At 35.8% G+C, this 14469-nt stretch overlaps 1 protein-coding gene across 12 annotated transcripts in view; it reads left to right on the forward strand.

The window, feature by feature from the left end:
• ERBIN (erbb2 interacting protein) overlaps nt 1-14469 on the forward strand; it is a 110919-nt gene that overhangs the window by 78094 nt on the left and 18356 nt on the right. For 8 of the 12 annotated variants that reach the window (XM_036848760.1, XM_036848756.1, XM_036848758.1 and 5 more), the window contains exons 15-19: nt 3650-3749; nt 7029-7150; nt 8166-8339; nt 9182-9367; nt 13367-13481. In XM_036848760.1, the coding sequence (XP_036704655.1) occupies nt 3650-3749; nt 7029-7150; nt 8166-8339; nt 9182-9367; nt 13367-13481 (697 nt within the window). The remainder of the gene's footprint in view (nt 1-3649; nt 3750-7028; nt 7151-8165; nt 8340-9181; nt 9368-13366; nt 13482-14469) is intronic. The other 4 variants (XM_036848757.1, XM_036848765.1, XM_036848759.1 and 1 more) reach the window with 3 other exon arrangements.

Below are 14469 nucleotides of genomic sequence, written 5' to 3' on the forward strand. Positions count from 1 at the left end.
GTGATACAGAGAAAGCACACAATTAGAATAATTCTGGGTTGCAGCTTTGCCAACCCAGGTGCAAGAGAAGGACAATGCAGCAAGGTCTTGATAATTGGCAGGAAAGTGGTCATAATGAGATATAGTCAGATATGAAAAGAGAAGCAAAGACAGGAAAGAATGATGGTGATAAAGTAAAAAGTTCAAGAGAGTGGCAGTCTTGGTGGGGTTGATGAGCAAGTCTTGTAGGAGCAATGAAGTGAGAGATCTGCATGGTGTCTATGTTACCATGCTCTGCTGGTTGTCCTTTTGACGACCACGCCTTAGTTCCCTTTTCAGGAATTTTTTTTCTGCCAGTATCTTATATGTTGGTGCCCCTCATGGTGCTCTAGGCTCTGCTTTAGTTACTTTCCTTATACTTTCCTCTGGGAAAGATGCAATTACTGACTATATCATCATTATTCGTAACAACTGTCTTCAGCCCAGTTCTCCTTCCTGAACTTCACACTCACTGTCTACTTAACATTGCCCCCCTAGATGTCTCAAATTCAACCAACCTAAAACTGAACATTTCATCTGCTCCAAATCTTTTTCCTTTCCTGGGTTCCCTAGATCAATAAAAAGTACTTGCTGGAGACAGAGACCTGGGAATGCAATTCTTAACTACTGTTTCTCCCTGTACTTCAGTACAGTGAATCACCAAGCTCTGTTTAGTCTTAACTCTTAAATATATCAGATGTTTTTGTGCTTTGCTTTATCCCTGCTCCCCCTTCCCTTAAATACAGTCCACCATCATCTTTCAGTTAGACCTGCACTGTCCAATGCAATAGACATGGTCATGTGACTAGTCCAAATTGAGATGTGCTGTAAGTGCAAAATATACACTGAATTTTCTATACTTAGTATGAACAAAGAATGTAAAATCACATCAACAATTTTTATTATCGATTACACATTAAAATGACAATATTTTGAATATATAAGTTTAAATTAAATGTATTATCAAAATTAATTTAATCTCTTTTTACCTTTTAGAAACATGTGGCTACCAGAAAATTGTAAATTATCTATGGTTCTCATTTTTGTCTCACATTATATCTCTATTGGACAGTGTTCGCTTAGACTATTGAGGTAGCTTCCTGATAGGTCTCTGCCTCGGGTGTTGGCACAACCCCTATCTCTTATCACCCTGGTTCCATTCAGAGCCACACTGCAACTCAAGTGACCCTTTAATCTTGTTCTAGCACTACCTGCTTAAAATGCCTGCTCATCCTCTAGCTTCACCTCCTCCCCTTACGTCTTTATTCTCATTTCCTCAAGTGAGTTCTGCATCCTCCCCCTTCTTACCTGGTTAATGTGCTCATCCTCATCTAGGAAGGCGTTCTTTCAGGAATGCTTTCCTCATGGCTCAAGATTTTGGTAAGCAAATACCTCCTGCTTTGTGTTCTCTTAGCACCTTATACCCTCTCTACCTAGTTCTTACATTGTATTGTAATTTATTTTGTTATCGCTATCCCTCCTCTCATATATTGTAAGCTCTACAGAATCAGTAAAGATGGTTTGCTCGCCAGTCTATACCCAGTGCCTGTCATAGTGCTTTGCATATAGGAGGCACTTACTAAACACTTGCTGAATGAGTGAATTTATATTTCAGAGAAAGAACATTAACAGGTTATATTGTAGGAATTATGGCAAGGGAGTAGAATGAGTATCTAAAATGAAATAGTAATAAAGATCGTTGGAGTTAAGTATTTAGGGAATGGAGATGCTCGGTAAATAGTTCTCAAGTCTCTTTCTGCCTTTGCACTCAATAAATAACAGATGATTAGTTTTCTTATAACACCTTTATTGAAATATAAATCACATTCTCTACAATTTACCTATTTTAAAGTGCATAATTCAGTGGTTTTTAATATATTCATAGAGTTGTACAACCATTACCACAGTTAATTTTAGAACTTTTTCAGGGGTGTGATTAGTTTTTAAAAGCCTCCCAGATCATTCTTTTTTTTTTAACATAGAATTTACCGTTCTTTTTTAAAAATTCATTTATTTATTTATTTATTTTGGCCGCGCCGCATGGCACGCAGGATCATAGTTCCCCAACCAGGGATCGAACCTGGAGTCCTAACCACTGAACTTCCAGGGAATTCCCCTTCCCAGATAATTGTTTTTTTTAACTGTCTTTTATATTTACCTATGTAGTTACATTTATTGATGTTCTCTTTTTTTTCCTTTTTTTTTGGCTATGCCATGTGACTTGCAGGATCTCAGTTCCCCGACCAGGGATTGAACGCAGGCCATGGCAGTGAAAGCCCGGCATCCTAACCACTAGGCCACCAGGGAACTCCCTCCCAGATAATTGTGTCTATCTAGGTAGACTTCTTTCCTCATTCCAACCCATTCCTCATCTACTGAGAAATCACTGGGCTGAAAGTACGGCTATGTCATCTACATTTTATATCTATGGAATTACCCATTACTGTGGAAAGATTTGGCATAAAAGAGTCAGAAATAGTTGGATACTATCAGGAGGTCAGTGGATATTAGGAAAGGAGCTAGAATGGTTGGGGCAGGGTTTGATCTCCCTCAAAAGAAGAGGAGTTTATAATTGAGAGAGAAGTAATGATCTCATAGCATTTGTAAACACTAACTCCACCTCCTGAACTAGGGTTTATGAGGTGTGGGAGAAGAAGCAACCTGTATCTGAGAAGGCTTCAGGGAAGTGCTGTCCTAGGGAAAGGAGTAGATCTACCATTTTCATTATCTGAGGAGGTCAAGGAAAGTTTTCAGTGAAGATGTTTGAGATGCAGGACAGTATCTCTACTGTGAAACAAGGATGGGGGCACAGAGGAAATGTTTGAATGGGAGTAAGATTATAGGATGGCATTAACTAGCTGCACGGTTTTCACAAGAGTAAGTCCAAAGAATTAATTGATAGGGTGGCAGGTGAGGGGGGGATTGGGTAGTTCCTGCTTGTCTGGAGTTAGCCGAGGCTTGGCTTGGTAGGATGTTAGGTCAGTAGGCTGGCAAAAGTATGAGTTATATTAAGAAGTAAATTGAAAACACTTAATAACCAGTTAGGAAAAGAGTCGTAAGGAAAAATGAGGTCCAAAATAATTGGGTTTTCTAGTTCTGCCACTTAGTAACTTGTGGTATCTTTAATGGAGAAAGGAGACATGGCAGAAAAGAGAAGGTTACAACTTAGTGTTTAAGTACTCTGTTTTCAGCTGAAATAAACCTGCAGATAACTAGACTAAACTTTCTAAATCATTTCTACAAAAGCATCTTCCCAAAGGGGAATACTAGAAGGGGCAAAATAACATAAAATGGAAAGGCTTAGTTTTTGGCGTTATTAAAATCACTATGATAAGTAATCATTGGACTGTGGATGTACGTAATATATGAGAACTTTTAAAACTGTATGGATGATCAGTGATAATTGCAATACATTATGAGTTTGCTTTGTATTAAAAGCCAAATTTTATTTTTTAGCTTTGTATATTGTTTCAAATCTTAAAGTTTTATTATGTATGTTAAAAACATTTTTTGGGGTAACCTACACATTGATACTTTATAGAAAAAATGGTGAGTACTTATTCAGAGGTATTGCTGGATATGTATTTGCTTTAGGATTATTGAAAACTAAACATTTATTTTCTTTCCCTAGTCCAAACCCCTGATACCTCTTCAAAAAGAGACTGATTCAGAGACCCAGAAAATGGTGCTTACTAACTACATGTTCCCTCAGCAACCAAGGACTGAGGATGGTAGGAATTTAAGAATCTCTTTTCTTTTAAAAAACAAATACTGACAAATTACAGCAAAGGTGTAAAGTGAATTTTAAGTCTCAAAGACTTTTACTAATTTGAAGAAAATTTGGAGAATTGGTTAATGAAGTTCTCTGAAAATGGGGAAAAAAAGGCAATATCTCAGCATTATAGATAGTTGAATTTAGAGGTATATGTATACCATATGTTTCCTTAAATGACTCCTTTGATTTTGTTAGATGCATTTTAGTGTGGGAGAGGCTTCAACAGAAAAGTATAAGTTTATAATATTCTGAGTCCTTTTAGAGTTCATGTGTTTTTTAAAGTATTTCACTATGGGTGTTACAAGGAGAGCACTATAACTAGTATACTTATAATACTGAATCAGAAACTACATTTGGTATGGTCAGGCAGGTGAATTTCCTTTCAACTGCAAGAAAAGCTTTTTCCTTTATCACAGTGTCTCTAAGAAATAGATGAGTCAGAAAACAATGTCCTTGAGGCGGAATTTTTTAATACTTCGAGAGTAGACGCTTCACATTTAGTTCATTCCATTTTTATTACCACCTATTTGCCAGGCATTGTGTTAGATCTAAGTTTTTGGTCTTTGTTGTTGTTGTTGTTCTTGGCCGCGCCACATGGCACGTGGGATCTTAGCTCCCTGACCAGGGATCGAACCTGCGCCCTCTGCATTGGGAGCGTGGAGTCTTAACCACTGGACCGCCAGGGAAGTCTCAGATCTGAGTATTTAAGATCTTAAATCCTTGCTTTCAAGAAGCTTATGATGTAAGGGGGGATAATGAATAAATTTGAAAGAAAAGGCATGGTATCTTGGGCCTAGTTAGAGGAATCAGTCTTAAACAGGAAAAAGGGGAAGTATGGATCCACCTAACAATAAATTTATAACTGAGGAAAACAAGGTATCGGGGAACAATATCAGTCTGAGGGTTTTCATTGCATTTATTTTCTCAGTGAAGTCAAAGAGAAAATTGCCTCTAAAGACTGGGGGAAGGGCATTTGAGGGAAGTGGTAGTGACTTGGAGTGGCAGAGCAGACTGACTTAGAATAAATAGAATTCCTGAGCAGCATTGAAGATGGAGCAAAAAGGGGGGAATACCATAAATTTGCAGTGGTTCTAAACAACAAGGTTATGTCATTTTTCTCTGGTTAAATTCCAGGGCAAAGAAGGTAGGTGATTGAAGTACCATGTTACGGACTTATTGCATAGGTATGACTTAAGGAAAGGGGGCAAGAAAGGTGAGAATGGTGGAAATAATATATCATGAAATCTAAGATGAATAGAGAAGGAAATAAAACCTAGAGTGCTTTTACAGGAAGAAAAAGAAATGAGGTTAAGGAACTTGACATTTACCAGCAATAATAAGGAAGTGAATGATTTAGAAGGACAAGTGTAGTGGTCAGGGAGGTGGAAAAGTATTACAGAAGCTAAGGTCTTGAGTATTACCATGATTGTGAATCACATGGGTGAAATGCAGATGGACATTGGGATTGAGGGCATCAAGGAATTATGAAATTACAGGGTTGAGGTGGGGTCATCGCACATTTTCATCATTCAGGATTTTGGCAGGTCGTAGGTAGAGAGAAACACTCTAGGCAAATACTAGAGTCCTCAATGAATATGCCAGTGTGATCAGATCTAGTGGCATCTGAAATGCAGAAAAAGTGCTGTTACTACCTGATGCCCTGAATCGCAAAAGATGTGAGATTTACACTAAAGGGTAGAAAGTGTAGGTGACCAGAAGTTGACAGGAGTGAGAGGCATGGTAAAAGTTTTCCTTGGGGTTCTGAAAAAATTCTGGTGTAAAATTGCTTTGATGTAATCTAAAACTCTTAGAGATCTCTGGGCTAGGCTGGTGGAGTCTTAACCCCCATCCCCACCCCCAGTACATAATGAACAGTATTGGGATTTGGAAGATTATTTCCGAATGCCAAACCTTGAATGAAGTAATTTATATATTACCATGTTACTTTTTGTAGGGAACTGAGGGAACTGCACAAAATCACATATCTATAGTGTTTTAATTGTTAGATTCTCTTCAGGAATCCTTCTGGTAACAAAAAAGCCTAAGACGGGAGGAGAAATCTTCTCAATCCTGGAAATAGACTTTGTTGGAAACTGCTTGACTCTGCTTGCCTTTCCAAGTATACCACAAAAAGTATGTCAATAGGGTTTCCCAGGAGTTTGAACCACGTTGGACAAACAAACAAGAACAAACATTCTAATTCATTTAATATTAAGCAACAACACAAAGCAATTAAATTTTTGAGTCAAGTAATGAAAACAAAGAAGAAGGTGAATCTCAAAGCTTTATTCCTGTTGTTAGTATTTGGTTTCATGGCATTCTTTGGATATGAGATTAAAGAAGGGTAAGAAGCTCAAAATAAGGGCTAAAAATAAATGATAATTATGCTAGTTTTGCATAAATAATCAAACTGACCATATTTGGGTATTCCAGGAATTTCAGTTTTTGTATTAACTAATTTTAGGTGCTTTTAATCCCTTTTGTTGTTTTCTTCTAATGGGCAGAAAATAAGTTGTGATTTTATTTTGTACTACACAAACTTCTGTAAGGTGGTATATAATAGTCAGGTGGATTAATTTTTTAAGCCTTAGCTTTTTTTAGTTGCCTAATAAGCAAAAAGATGTGACAGTTGTCACATCTTTAATATTAATATCAGATATCAGGATATGTGAGTGTTGAGTTTATGTTAAATTTTCAATTTTCCTTAGTTTTGATAGAGAATATCTTGTAATTACTTTATTTACGTAGTAAAGCTATATATAATGTTTCATGCAAAGATGTAATTACATGCCATCAGGGTAGTCATTTTTTACCAAAATATTTCCCTGTTTCTGACTTAACACCCCTCCCCCAGTACATAATGAACAATGTTGGAATTAGGAAGGTTTCTGAATGCCAGAACCTGGATGAAATAATTTACATATTACCATGTTACTTTTTGTAGGGAACTGCACACAATCACATATCTATAGTGTCTTAATTGTTATATTCTCTTCAGGAATCCTTCTGGTAACAAAACAAGACAAATCAGCTTTAAGGAAGAAAAGATATGTCATTGATATTGTGAAGAAATGTTGGAAACACAGCCTAGTTGTTAGTGTAGCATTTATAGCTGCTGACATTGACCGGTCTTGATTTATCTTAATGAACATATCTCATAAAGAAAATTATGAGCAAGTAATAGTTTTTCATAATTATAGTAAAATACAGTGGGGTTTTGTTTGTTTTTCTCTAGTTATGTTCATATCAGATAATGAAAGTTTTAATCCTTCATTGTGGGAGGAACAGAGAAAACAGCGGGCTCAAGTGGCATTTGAATGTGATGAAGACAAAGATGAAAGGGAAGCACCTCCTAGAGTGAGTCTATTCTTTTTTCCTTCAAATTTTAAACAGGTCTGCTGATATGTATTGGGTACTATATAGCTAATCTGTGCTATTTTGCCCTCAAGACACTTGAAATTTTATTAATCCAATACATTTATCATGTGAAAGTATTCGAGAACAATATAAAATTATGTGATTAAAAGCCAAATTTCATAGTGTGTATAAATATAAGACAAAAACAGATTATTATTTCCCCCTTTCCTTTCTTTAGTGATTTATTTATATACATTATAGGGATAAAGAACTCTTTGATATGAACATTTTGTTTCTTTGTGAGACTGTGTTGCAGTGATAGAAGTAGCAAATACACATTTCCTAGTTACTTATGGATGTAATTTTTTCCCCTTATATAATAAAACTAGCTGAATCCCAGAAAATGATAATTAGATTGACCTTAGAAGTGTTTGGTTCCCAGCACATAAGTCATAATAATCTAGGAATTTTATGTATGTTTGCATAAACATCTAGCTGGAAAACGTATATCTCTTTCAAAGCCAAGAGGTGGTGTTGGCAATATCCACACCATATATCTCCAAATGGAATATATTTAAGTCTACTAAAAAAAAAAAGCTTTTAAAACATTGAAATCTGTAACTGTGAAGTTTTCGATTATCGATAAAACCATACTTTTATTGAGTCTAAAATGCTTTCAAAGACCTATCATCTGTCTTCACAGTTACCCCTATGAGCAATGTAATTAAGATGGATTATAGATTAAATTTTGAGATTGACATTAGAAATATTTATCTGTAGATAACTAATAAGGACCTACTGTATAGCACAGGAAACTCTAGTCAGTACTCTGTAATGGCCTATATGGGAAAAGAGGAATCTAAAAAAGAGTGGATATATGTGTATGTATAACTGATTCACTTTGCTGTACGCCTGAAACTAACACAGCATTGTAAGTCAACTATACTGCAATAAAAATATTTTAAAAAAGAAATATTTATCTGTATTTTAAATTGCGCTTATTTTATTTCTCTAGGAGGGAAATTTAAAGAGATATCCAACACCATACCCAGATGAGCTTAAGAATATGGTTAAAACTGTTCAAACCATTGTACATAGATTAAAAGATGAAGAGACTAATGAAGACTCTGGAAAAGATTTGAAACCACATGAAGATCAGCAAGTTGTAAATAATGATGTGGGTGTGAAGGTTAGAAAACTCAATTCAAAAGCATTGACCAAAACCTGTTTCAGGTTCTTTAAAATTTTTTAATGATAAATGATATAATGATCCTTTTTGTTTACAAGAAAATGTACTTCCAAACTTAGGGCAGTGTTCTCAAATACCTGAACTAAAAGCTATAATAGTGAGCAAACTCCCTAATTGCTATTATTACCACTTCAGTGTGGTTACAGACTGTCCATATGGGCAGGGGAGTGTCAGCATAGCCTTTGAAAAATCATTGCCTGAACAAAGAATAAGGTAACAAATGTCAGAAAATTCATTGTTATAGAAATACTTTTTCCCCTGGTAATATTGATCCACTCTACCCAGTTTTAATTTTAAATGTAATTGCTATGACAGACAATTGGCATTTCCTCGGGATGTTTCTGAAACCTACACTAATCCCTAAATTGTGTGTTCCTTTAATGGACTCCCTCCCCCTCCCCCCCGCCACTGTATCACAGAAACAGAAGTTATATCATGTCATTAGAGTTACTATATATTCCACAATGAGCAGGAAAATACCTAGCCATCCTGATTTTGAGCATGCTGAGCTAAGTGACTCACTCATAAATACCAGCTTTGCAACTTCTAGGATGAAATGTATCCTCAGCTAAATTGTAAAGTTTAATGTGGCTCGTGGACCTTTGGGACCACCGGTTCCCAAAATGAGCATTTTATCTGTGAGTCCTACAGATTTCCATGTTTAAAGTTTCTTCAGTTTATCCAGGATAGGAAGATACTAAATTACTGTTAAAATTTCATCTGAACTTTAATACAAGAATAGATATAAAGAATGTGAATTCTTTATTTTTTCTTTTACTTAGACTTCAGAAAGTACTACTCCAGTAAGAAGCAAAGCTGATGAAAGAGAAAAGTATATGATAGGAAACTCTATACCGAAGACCAGTGAACCTGAAGCTGAGGTCAGTCCTGGGAATCCGCCAGTGACTGCAAATATGAAAGCCTCTGAGAACTTGAAGCATATTGTTAATCATGATGATGTTTTTGAGGTATGGCTTTATGATTATTCTGGAGTAGTGATAAATGGTAAGAATTTAATATTTCATTGTTGCTAACTAAAGATAGGAGAAACCTGATACTGATAGCAGAAAATATGCTAATGCACTTGCCATTGAGAAATCTCATAATATTTGCTATACCACTCGTTTATCACTTTAAGCTTAAACATTGGAGTACAGTGGGTATAAAATTTTTACTATGTAAATTATGTCTTTAAAAAAAATATTTATTTATTTTGGTTGCGCCAGGTCTTAGTTGTGGCATGCAAGATCTTTAGTTTCAGCATGCGGACTCCTTCTTAGTTGCGGCATGTGGGCTTCTTAGTTGTGGCGTGCAGGTGGGATCTAGTTCCCTGACCAAGGATCGAACCCAGACCCCCTGCGCTGGGAGTGTAGAGTCTAACCCACTGGACCACCAGGGAAGTCCCTACTATGTAAATCAGATTGTGGCAGTGTTGTTCTAATTCTGTAAAATTCATAACGGCAATTGCTTTTATTTCTGTAACTTAAAAATGAAAAGGTTGCATATATACAATGGAATATTACTCAGCCATAAAAAGAAACGAAATTGAGTTATTTGTAGTGAGGTGGATGGACCTAGAGTCTGTCATACAGAGTGAAGTAAGTCAGAAAGAGAAAAACAAATATCGTATGCTAACACATATGTATGGAATCTAAAAAAAAAAAAAAAAAATGCTTCTGAAGAAGCCAGGGGCAGGACAGGAATAAAGACGCAGACATAGATAATGGACTTGAGGACACAGGGAGGGGGAAGGGTAAGCTAGGACGAAGTGAGAGAGTGGCATAGACATATATACACTACCAAACGTAAAATAGATAGCTAGTGGGAAGCAGCCGCATAGCACAGGGAGATCAGCTCGGTGCTTTGTGACCACGTAGAGGGGTGGGATAGGGAGGGTGGGAGGAAGGGAGATGCAAGAGGGAAGAAATATGGGGACATATGTATATGTATAACTGATTCACTTTGTTATACAGCAGAAACTAACACACCATTGTAAAGCAATTATACTCCTATGAAGATGTTAAAAAAAAAAATGAAAAGGTTGCTGTAGGTGTACTTCAATTATTTGACTTCTTTAGGCATCTGTCATTGATTATGAAGTAATCTTTTTCTTGAATATCTGAGACTTTTTTTAAAGAGATTCTTCCCATGGATCAATAAAAACTAACTTTTTTTAAAAAAACAGCTTTATTGAGATATGACTCATATATTATACAATTCACTCATTTAAATAAAAGGTGCAGTTCAGTGGTTTTTCAGTTTACTAAAAGTTGTGCAGCCCTCACCACAGTCACTTTTAGAACATTGTCATTACCCCGAAAGAAAGCCGGTACTTCTTAGTTGTCTCCCTACAACTTCTCCATGCCCCCAAGTTCTAGGCAACTAGTAATATACTTTATCTGCATCTCTAGATTTGGCTGTCCTTGGCATTTCATATAAATGTAATCATCTGATGTGTGGTCTCTGTAACTGTTTCTTTCACTTAACATAATGTCAAGACTATTCATATTGTAGCATGAATCAATACTTCATGCATTTTTTAATATCTGAATAATATTTCATTGTAATCATCCATTATGGACATTTGGGTTATTTCCACATTTTGGCTATAATAAATAAGGCTTCTTTGAATGTTTGTGTACAAGTTTTTGTGTGGATATATGTTTTCTTTTCTCTTGGGTATATACCTCAGAGTAGAATTGCTAGATTGTATGGTAACTCTATGTTTAACTGTTTGAGAAACTGCCAGACAGTTTTCCAAAAGTGATTACACCATTTTATATTCCCTTCATACACTGCTGGAGGTATTAAGTTCTACAGAAATTTAGAAAGGGTATATTTTCTGGCTACGAAGAACCGTGGATGCTTTAAGGTGAAGGAAGCATTTAACCTGTATTTTGAAGTGTTTCAATTAGCAGAAATAGGAGAATTGAATGAAATGGAAGGAATAATGAGAGCAAAAGCATGGTATTTAGAAAATGTAGAAAAGAGCATGTTCCATCTGACTGAACATGTCAGGGGTTATAGTATATGAATAGAATTAGTAAGGTAGGTTGGATCCTGATTCTGAAGCCCTTAATACCTCTGCTAAGAAGTTTGGACTTGATGTTCTACACTATAGTCTTCAGGGAGCCACTGAAGACTTTTTAGCAGAATTATCTACATTAAACATAATCATTGGAGAAAATGCAATATCCAGGGAGAAAGAGTAAGAAAGGAAAGAATGTGAGCTAACTGCAGGAAGATTAATTGAGATGAGCAAAGGAAACAGAAAGGTGGGAGGAGATTTAGGAGACTACAGTTCCCAGAAGCCCAGGTGTAATATAATTTCATGAAGGAGAAGGCCTGGTCAGCAGTTTAAATGCTGCAGATGTCAAAGATTAAGACAGACCTCCTTGTCCTTTTATCTCATTCTTCACATTCATTCTATCAATCAAGTCCTGTTAATTGCAAAATTTCTGTCAAATTCTTTTTTTCTTTACTATCCATCACTGCCATTGCAGGACAGATGTAGTCTTTTTTTCTTCAGGACTATCAGTATAGCTAGTTTCCTTTCTGCCAGTCTCTTTTTCTTTTCATACATCTTTAATACCAGAGTTACTATTTTAAAAGAATCTGATCTTGTGAGTTCCTGGCTTGTCAACTTTCAGTAATGACCAATACATACTTAATTGAGTTCATACTCAGAGCATAACCTTTTACTATCCGTTCCAGTCTGCCTTTTCTGTCTCCTGCCACTTATCTTAAGTTCCAGCTGCATGGAGCTGACTTGCCATACTTTTTCTTATTTCCATGCTTTCCCCTACTCAGAATGTCATTTCCCTCTTAACTCACCCTTCAACTAAATCCAATTTACGTTCTCTCCCTAATCTACTTAGCAGTCTAACTCTGTTGTAGTGCAGTTTGGAACAGGGTTGGCAAACTATGGCCTATGGCCCAAATCCAGCCCACTGCCTATTGTTGTGTGGCTTGCAAGCTAAGAACAGCTTTTACATTATTGAATGGTTGAATAAAATTCAAAAGAGAAAGTGTATTTCGTGAAATGTGAAAAATTAGATGAAATTTAGTTTTACTGGCACACAGCCATGGTAGTTTATTTACATATTGCCTGTGACTACTCTTGTGCCACAGCAGCAGAATTGGTTGGTTGAAACAAGAGACTGTATGGCTTGCAAAGTGTAAAATATTTACTCTCTGGCCTTTTTACTGAAACAGTTTTCTGACTCCAGTTCATGTCTTATTACGGCACTCTTAAAGCACCTAGAAATCTTAGTATTTTTAATAGAACACCCTTTTAAGAGCTTTTATTTATTTTCATCATATTAACTAAGAATAATTTAACCTGCAGTAGATCTGATTTTATATACACTATATACGGTGTTAAAATTTTTCTATTAATATTTGTTGACGACAAGGTCTCTTTTTTGTGTGCTAACAGCACTCAATGGTAGATAGTCTGGGACAGTTGCCAAATATCAGAGAAAAAAATCAAATTGGGCAAAAATTGCCATTAATCCATTTTGGTGGAAGAACATCTCAGTCCTTCTGATTCCTTGGAACCCAGTGATCCTTGAAGGAATAAATTTGAGGGTTAGAAATAGACTTTTTGTTAGAGTACCTTCACTAAACTTGAGTTTTTCAATGGCAGGGATTGTGTTTTACTCATTTTTGTTTCTCTGGCACTTGACATATTACCAGGTACATACCAATCATTAATACAGTTGGATTAAGGACTGCACAGAAAATTATACCTTAGGCACTTTGGTGTACTGTTAATAATTTTCATAGTTTTACAGCCATGTCTTGAAAAATTTAAGTCATATACTAGTTTTATTCACTATTACCTTAAAAAGGTTTTTTTTACCTGTTCTAAGTATTTGTTTCTCTTTGAAATTCTTATGACTTAATATTTAAAGAAACCAAAATTTATTTTTGTAAATATTTTCTCTCTTTTTTCTTTGAATTAGGAATCTGAAGAACTTTCTTCTGATGAAGAGATGAAAATGGCAGAGATGCGACCACCATTAATTGAAACCTCTATTAACCAGCCCAAAGTGGTAGCACTTAGTAATAACAAAAAAGGTTAGGTGTTAAAGGAAAGCACTAAGAATAGAAATGGGCTGAATAAATTTATACATTTTTTCAAATAAATTTCAGTAAATGTCATTATGTTATTTAAAACTTTTTAGAAACAATTTTTAAAACATGCCTTTCTAAGAGGTCTATTCCTTACCTCTCGTTTTTAAAGAAAAATCTTGATGGATCTTTTCTCTTCCCTCATTCGTGCAAGTTTACTTACATGGCATAGATTTTATAGGCAAATAAGCCTAGATTATGATTCCATCTCTACCACTTATTTGCTGTTTGATCTTTGCGTTCCTTAATTTTGTCTGTGTATATATTAGGCATACAATGAGGCTAATGAAGGGTTTTGTGACTCTCAAATATAGCAGATTAGTGCACTCAGACCTAGCATAGTACCTGATGTATAACAGATGCTGCTTGTTACTTTATCTCTCCCAGTACTTCTTTTTAACATCCCCACCCCCACCCCCACCTGACATGGAATCTCAGACTCTTGGAAAGGAAAGAGAACTTGAAGAGTCTCTATATCCCTTCCTTTTATCCTTCCCTCACTCCTCTCCACCAAATGTCTGAACATCTCTACATTATCTCCACCAGAGGTTTATCCAGCCTTTACCTTTATGGCATTAATGAAACTTACTATCAAGGTGGCCCTTTGGAGGATAGCTTGGGGTTTCATAATAATAATGGCACTGATATTTGTTACTAATTGTTAATTACTATGCTAAATAGTATACATGTTATTATCTAATTGTCACAGTTGCCCCATGATAAGGAGGTAGAAGAAGAAGAATATATCTAGGAGAGAACTTAAGTGCCATATAGTTTAACAGTATTTTAAAAATTCAGAATCCAAAACCCAAATACCTTAAAGTTGAAGTTACAGAGCCCCATGTGCTACTGTTTTCAACTGTAAACACAATCCAGACTACTTGAACTGAGATATTTGGAACAGCAAAAAATTCATATAATCACCTATGACTAC

This window comes from Balaenoptera musculus, chromosome 3, assembly GCF_009873245.2.
Source record: "Balaenoptera musculus isolate JJ_BM4_2016_0621 chromosome 3, mBalMus1.pri.v3, whole genome shotgun sequence".
NCBI lineage: Eukaryota > Metazoa > Chordata > Mammalia > Artiodactyla > Balaenopteridae > Balaenoptera > Balaenoptera musculus.